General features: G+C 35.1%; 1 protein-coding gene across 1 annotated transcript; it reads right to left on the bottom strand.

The window, feature by feature from the left end:
- Nucleotides 1-4,391: 4,391 nt before the first annotated feature.
- LOC109150557 lies at nt 4,392-5,289 on the bottom strand. The gene is made up of 2 exons (XM_019298498.1): nt 4,931-5,289; nt 4,392-4,838 (listed from the first exon to the last, which is right to left on the bottom strand). The coding sequence occupies exons 1-2, from the start codon at nt 5,055-5,057 to the stop codon at nt 4,627-4,629; spliced, it is 339 nt and encodes a 112-aa protein (XP_019154043.1). The 5' UTR covers nt 5,058-5,289; the 3' UTR covers nt 4,392-4,626.
- Nucleotides 5,290-6,861: the final 1,572 nt, after the last annotated feature.

Below are 6,861 nucleotides of genomic sequence, written 5' to 3'. Positions count from 1 at the left end.
GAATGTAATGAAAATTCATAATCTCATAACAGAAAATTCATAATCGCATAACAGAAAATTCATAATCTCATAACAGAAAATTCATAATCTTATAACAGAAAATTCATAATCTCATGGTTCCAAAGTGAATGTGTAGGCATGATTCCAAAGTGAATGTGCAGGCATGGATTCATAATTTATGAATGTCTGTGATTTCGAACGGAAATGTGTAGACATGGTTCCAAAGTGAATGTGCAGGCATGAATTCATAATTTATGAATGTTCGAAATCTTTGTTCACCTCAAATTAAAGTGAAACCGCAAAATGTGAAAATAAAGAAGAAAAGTCACGCAATTAATTAAGAAAAAAAAAAGATAACGGTGTACTAACACCGTTGGAACCGTGTTCACCATGAATGGTGAACACAGTTCCATGGCATAACGTCTGGCTGAAACTTACCAAAAATAAAAGAGCGAAAACCTAATGCCGGTGGGAGCTTTATTTTTCATATATTATATATATAAATAAAAAGAAACAATTATTGTGAAGAGTGATGGCAATTAAAGCATCGATCATTGACCGTATAAAAGTAGATATATAGTTTATGTTCGCAACAATATAAATTTATGTATTGTTAATTTCTGACTCCAAGTTCACAATTTTGGTGTCAACCATTTTTCGCCATTAACAATATAATTTCGGCTTGATTGCGAATTGATTTTTTTTTTTTTTTTTATTACCATTAAAGCGCATTTGAAGCGTACCATATGTATGATACAAAACAAGATTCATCACAAGTTAATATTTAATTTATCCCGTATTTATTTACTACTAGTAGTATATTAAAGCACATTACACAATTAAATCAATGTCTAATGATAAAAAAATTCTAAAATTATATTATCAAAATAAATATAAAACTATTACAATTTTATTAAATTGTTAATTTATTTAGAATTTTATATTTACTTATAATATTTTTAATTAATTTTTTTGGTAACTACAATCTAACTCTATCTATATTCTATAGTAATTGTTGAACATGCATGAAGCATGATTACTCTCATCATTAATCCCGGATATATAATAATAATCATATGTAGGTGAAATAATAAACTACTTCATTTAATTCGATGATACTCAATGAATTAAAATACAAAAATTAATAAATTATATGTATTTTTTGTAAAACACGAAAATGTATTTTTATAAGTAAAAGTTAATGCAACCAATTGCATTAATATAGTTTCCTACCAATTGGTCTATGTTTAAATTATTTTTGTTTATTTTTATTATATGAATTTCTTGAATTAGTGTGAACAAAAGTTTAATTATGGTTAATATTATTTTAAATTGGTATGTGATGGAGAATAGTTGGTTGAATGCTCCTTGAATTAGTAAGGAATACGAAGACGGAGGTTAAAAAAATTGTAAACTTTGTAAAGAATAACCTCTCGAATAATAATGAGAGGTTCTTTTGTCCTTGTAAGAAGTGTTGTAATCAGAAAAGGTTAAGTGAAGACAATTGAAGATGACATATTTGATGATTTAATTTGTAATGGGATTAATCATGTGATTGTGAAGTTAGAAATTTTCTTGAATTAGTGCTTTTTTATTGGTTGGTTCAAGAATAAAGTATAATAATGTTCCTGAAACTGTATGATGGTTAGCTCATGGTCATGGTATGCAAGTCATAGGTTATAATGGATATGACATTAATGAGTTTTCTTTTTACACAAAAGCTCAAGATGAAATGAGCACTATACAAAAGAGTGGGTTTTTATGCTTGATAGACGTCAGTTTTTTATAACCGACATCGTATCATTTATTTATAACGTCTGCCAGAATGACATCGAAAAAAAACCGACGTCTCAAAAAACCGACATTAAAAGTGTTATTTGTAGTTGTGAACTTTGGGTAGTAAATTATATTGTTTGTTGTGCTGACTATATTTAATTACAAATTTTAAATTCAAAACTTGGGTCTACCAAAGTCACTTTCTACTCCAATTTTTAGAGTTAATACCCAAAATCAATATTGGTCTCTCTTTTAATTTATATTATTTATAATGATTAAATAAATCACCCTAGATATTTATTAATGTTTCTCTATACCCAAAATCAAATATTGAGCTCTTGACCTTTGGTTGAAAATATATCAGTCTCTTCCACTCAACCACATCCCCAAGTTATCTTCTTCATTATTGATAGTGTTGGAGACACCATATACCTATAAGTTTGATATTTAACAATCTATAATTATTTACATAAATAATAAAATATAGGAGTAAAAGACATTTTTGGTCCTAGACTTGTAGTAGCACGGACAATTTTAATCCTTTATAAAAAAATCAGACAATTTGTGAACACTCTTATTCTGACGAGGACAATTTTCGTCCTCCGTCAAAATTACCTTCTGTTGACTGTCTAAATGAGGGGCATTTCTGTCATTCAATGTGCTATTCTATCAATTCTGTTGACTGACGAGGAAACTCTTCTTTGTTAATTTCATTCATCTCTGAAGCATTCCCATTATACAAACTAATGAACAATGCTGGTATAGTTTCTGTATTTAGAGCAAAGCATACAAAATTTCATGGCTATTTTCGTTCAACGAAGAAGAATAGTGCCGAACAATTTCTGTAATTTGTCGGTTCTACTGCCGTCGCCTCCGCCGTTACTGTTGCCGTCGCGTCGCCTTCTCCACCGCTGTTAAATACTAGTGGTCAAGAAGGAATTATATCGATTCATCTCTGCAACTGAAGGAATCGGGGAAATGGACGAGCTATCGAGCGATGTGATCATCAAAACGTTATCGGTGTTGCCGATCAAGCCGCTTGCAATGCAGATTCGTCTGCAAATCCTGGCTCAACCTTATGCATAACCCGCATCTGATCGATACCCATCTCTCCTTTTCCTATGAAAACGAGACCCATTTTGGTCTCATCCTCAAAACCTCCGTCCCAATTGGCTGGACCCTTTCCCAGAGCAATTGTTCTTGGTGGCAAACGAGGGAGCTGATGAAGGTCATAGGTACAGGCTTACAATATAGCTTAGTATCTTCCTTCAAGTGCGTTCCAACTTCCAACAACTCCCTTGTTTGGGTTTGGATTGATTCTCAAACCCAGTTCTGGGAATGGGTTTTTGATAACATAGGTAAAGGTTTTGGGGGAGAAGAGAATTTGAACCAGAAATGTCTGTGAAGAGCAGAGGTGGAGCCGTGGAGGCGGCGAGGTGGTTTCCAAAAGTCTAATTTCTAAAAAAATGGACGCTTTTGCTTTGTATTAGTAGCTTCTGTGAAGGAGTGTTCTTCACCAACAGGGAAAAAGTTCATATCCGTTTATTTGCAATATGCATATAAGCTCTTGTGGTCCTCTTCCTTTTTTTTTTTTTTTTTTTTTTTGTTTTCATGGAATTTGAATTGATTTTCATCTGGCTGTCTTTGGGAACATATTCCTGGCGATTTGCTTCATTCTGTGTGCTTTGAATGGCACAAATGACACAACACAAGTCTAGAAGGGCTGCAAGAAGGAGATAACATGAAATGACACAAATACCCTCTTCTCAAACGGGCCTTTAACGGAAATGTAGACGGAAGACTAAAATTGTCCTCGTTATAATAAGTGTGCCCATAAATTGTCTAAATTTTTTATGAAGAACTAAAATTGTCTATGCGACTATAAGTCTAGGACCAAATTAAAATTGTCTCTTACTCTAAAATATAGAAAACGAATAACAATAAGGATGACTAGGCAAGAGTAATAAGTGAACAAAGAAGAATAATGAAGAAGAATGAAGAAGAACGGAGAGGCCCATGAAGAATAAAGAAGTCTAGGAAGAACGGAGAAGCCCATGAAGAATGAAGAAGTCCAGGAAGAATAAAGATGCAACCCAAAGGCAGAAAGGGCAGAGGCCCAAAAGGCCACGAGACTCGAAAGGGGCTCGGACCGAGTCTGGGAGTCGAACCGACTCCGAGGTCGGGGCAAGGACTCGGCCAGGAGGGCAGAGAGCCGTTGAAAGATATTAAAGAGGGCATTGAAGAGCCCAGCCAAGGAGCCGTTGGGAGGCCCAATAACGGCAGCCGAATGGCCCTGCGATATAACTAGCATTCACTACCCCTTAATGTACTTTAAGACCGAATTAAAGGAAAGCCTACTATATAAAGGTCCCTCCAAAGATGTAAAACAGGCGAGTCCATGCTCAGAGAATAGAGAGACACATTCGCTACTATCATTCATCCCTTTCTATTTCGAATAACTTTATTGAAAGGTGAATCCACCAACCAAGGTTGTGTTGGACCTCCGGGCCCAAAAATCCTAAAATCAACAATAATAATAATAATAATGAATTTGAAACATTTTTTTTAATGTGGATCAAGTCATACAGATTATAAATTACTCCGTATAAATTTATAATACATTGAGCAAAAATTAAGTATGCTGGAGAATTCGTTCCCAAAAATGAAGTCAAACAGCCAAAAAAAAATGTCAACCAAAATATAATATAATATAATAGACAACATCTGAAAATTAAATTAGAAATTTCGGATCCCCCTTGATCGATCTCGCCGGCGACCGCCGTGATAGCCACAAATTAAAATCGTCAGCCTACGGCGCGGGGCGGCGCATTAGTCAAACGGAAAGTCAGATCAGTTGAGCCGTCTGTGGGCGGCCTTGTTATATTGTATGATCCCTTTGTAAAGAGCCTGCCAATTCGGCGGCATTGACTCCAAAGTCTCACCACCGACGACCGCGCGATTTCTTCCTGCGGCCGCCGCCGACCGCTTCAAGTGATGATCGTCGCCGGAGAATTTCACCTTTCTCCTTTCTTGATCTTTTCCAGCCGTCGTCGTCGTCGTCTCTACAAGACACAACATACAACACATTATTAATTAATCCGTTAGTTGTATATATATATCGAAGTGTTTACGAAAGAAATACAAACATAAATACCCATTTTGGCTTCGATCTTGTTCATGAAATCAGTCGTGAGATGGTTGTGGAGGCGCACGGCGAGCAGAACGACGGTGCCCGACACCGCGAACACCGCCATGCAGCCGGCACCGAATGAATTCTCCATTTGTTAGTTGTTTCTCTCCAAAACACACATACTATACAGGAAATCAAACGATGGGTCGTTGGTTTTAAATTAAAAGCAGGGAACCAAAGACTTCAAGAGGGATGGGTGGCATGGGAAACGCCGAGGAAATGAGGAGACGACGACCAGAGAAAAGTTGACCGGCCAGTTGGAATTTCGGAGAAATTATTTAAGAGAGGAATTATGGCATGGGTTGTCGAGCTGAGGATCGGAGGAAAAAACGAATGATTAAGATTTAAGAATGAATGTTTGGTTGAATGGTCGTCGTCGGATTAATTAAAGGTTTTCGTCAAAATCAAATGCAAAACGTGACTGTTTTGAAGGTTGAAAGGTTGAATGACCCTTATATATTTAATAATTTGAATTTGAATTTAAATTCTATCATCACTAAGGGGTGTTTGGTTGGCATGAATTGTGTTGGAATTGAATTGCAATTTAATGAAATGATAAACTACGTTGTTTGGTTGGAGAGAATTGTAATTTCATGGAATTGCAATTCAATGAATTCATGCAAAGGTAAAGGGAAGGAAAAAACATATTTATCCTTGAATGTTATTATTAATATTATTACACAAATGGTATTTTAGTCTTTATATCACTTCTCCCATTTTCATTATTACTCCCTATCAAACAATGTAATTGTAATTTTTACTTTATTCACACCTTATTCTTTTCCCACCAAATTACAATTCCTTTCCCCCTTAATTCCTTCCTTCCAACCAAACGCCCCGTAAAACTGAAACAACGGCTTAACTTCAAGGATTCCTGATTCAACATCCACACACACAACCGTCGACCGTCGTCCCCTAATTATTCATTATCCTCCGAAATCTCACTAATGCTCTTGCCTCCTCCAAAAGTTGTTGAAAGACGGATTAATTTTTTTCCTTTTTCTTTTTAAATTATAAATAACTTAGGGATGAAGTTTACTCATAGAAAGAAGCTTTTATTAAAGGTTTACACCCAATGGCCACACCTGACACCTGCACACCTCTACTTCAGGGCCCATTTTAGATTTTTATGACATGTTGTTGTAAATAAATGAGACACTATCAAAAGTATAAATACAATCTTTAAAATCAAATTATAAGAATCCTACTAACTTAATATCTCCAAAGTCCAAACGAACAGATTTTTTTTTTTTAAATTTTAAAAACATCTTGAAAGTTGAAAGTACTTGGCTAATGACTACTTGTTGGGCTGTCGCTATGGTTTGAAATGCAAGTAGAACGATCTAGGGGAATAATCAATTTCTCAGGCGGTATTGGTGCTGAACTGGTGAATGGTACAGGTTTCAAGTTATCTCTGCGGATTCAGGGCTTGTCGTTGGGAAATAGAACGATTTTTTTAGGCCGCATGCTCAATTAATTAGGTTTTAATTATTAGGAGAAAAAAGTGATTTGGGTAAAAATTGAGAGTTTCATGATTAATTGTAATTTTTATTTTGTTTCTCAAGTAACTAGATCAAAAATAAATATTGGACCCTCTAAAGAATGAGGCTCTGTACTCTTAGACATTTTTCACACCCTAAAATCCGCCCCTCTCTACTCTACAACTTGTTTTGATATATACATTGACATCTCAATCAGTTTATGTTAGATTATCACACAAAGCCCCTGTCAAATTGAAGAATCGTTAATTAGAAGGGGTGCATAGTACTGCATACAATGAGTCTTCATATTTTTTGAAAGGACATCAACATAACTTCTGTTTTCACTACTGTGAGATTAGGTTTCTCGTAGTCTTTATTCAATTAATCTTAACTATACCTTTAAACTTTATTTTA

This window comes from Ipomoea nil, unplaced genomic scaffold, assembly GCF_001879475.1.
Source record: "Ipomoea nil cultivar Tokyo-kokei standard unplaced genomic scaffold, Asagao_1.1 scaffold0268, whole genome shotgun sequence".
Classification (NCBI taxonomy): Eukaryota; Viridiplantae; Streptophyta; class Magnoliopsida; order Solanales; family Convolvulaceae; genus Ipomoea; species Ipomoea nil.
This window is presented reverse-complemented; position numbering and strand designations above follow the sequence as displayed.

Coding starts and splice junctions, on each gene's coding strand:
- LOC109150557 (XM_019298498.1), bottom strand. CDS start 5,057: ATGGAGAATTCATTCGGTGCCGGCTGCATGGCGGTGTTCGCGGTGTCG. Junction 4,839..4,930: donor CAAGATCGAAGCCAAAATGG/GTATTTATGTTT, acceptor TGTGTCTTGTAG/AGACGACGACGACGACGGCT.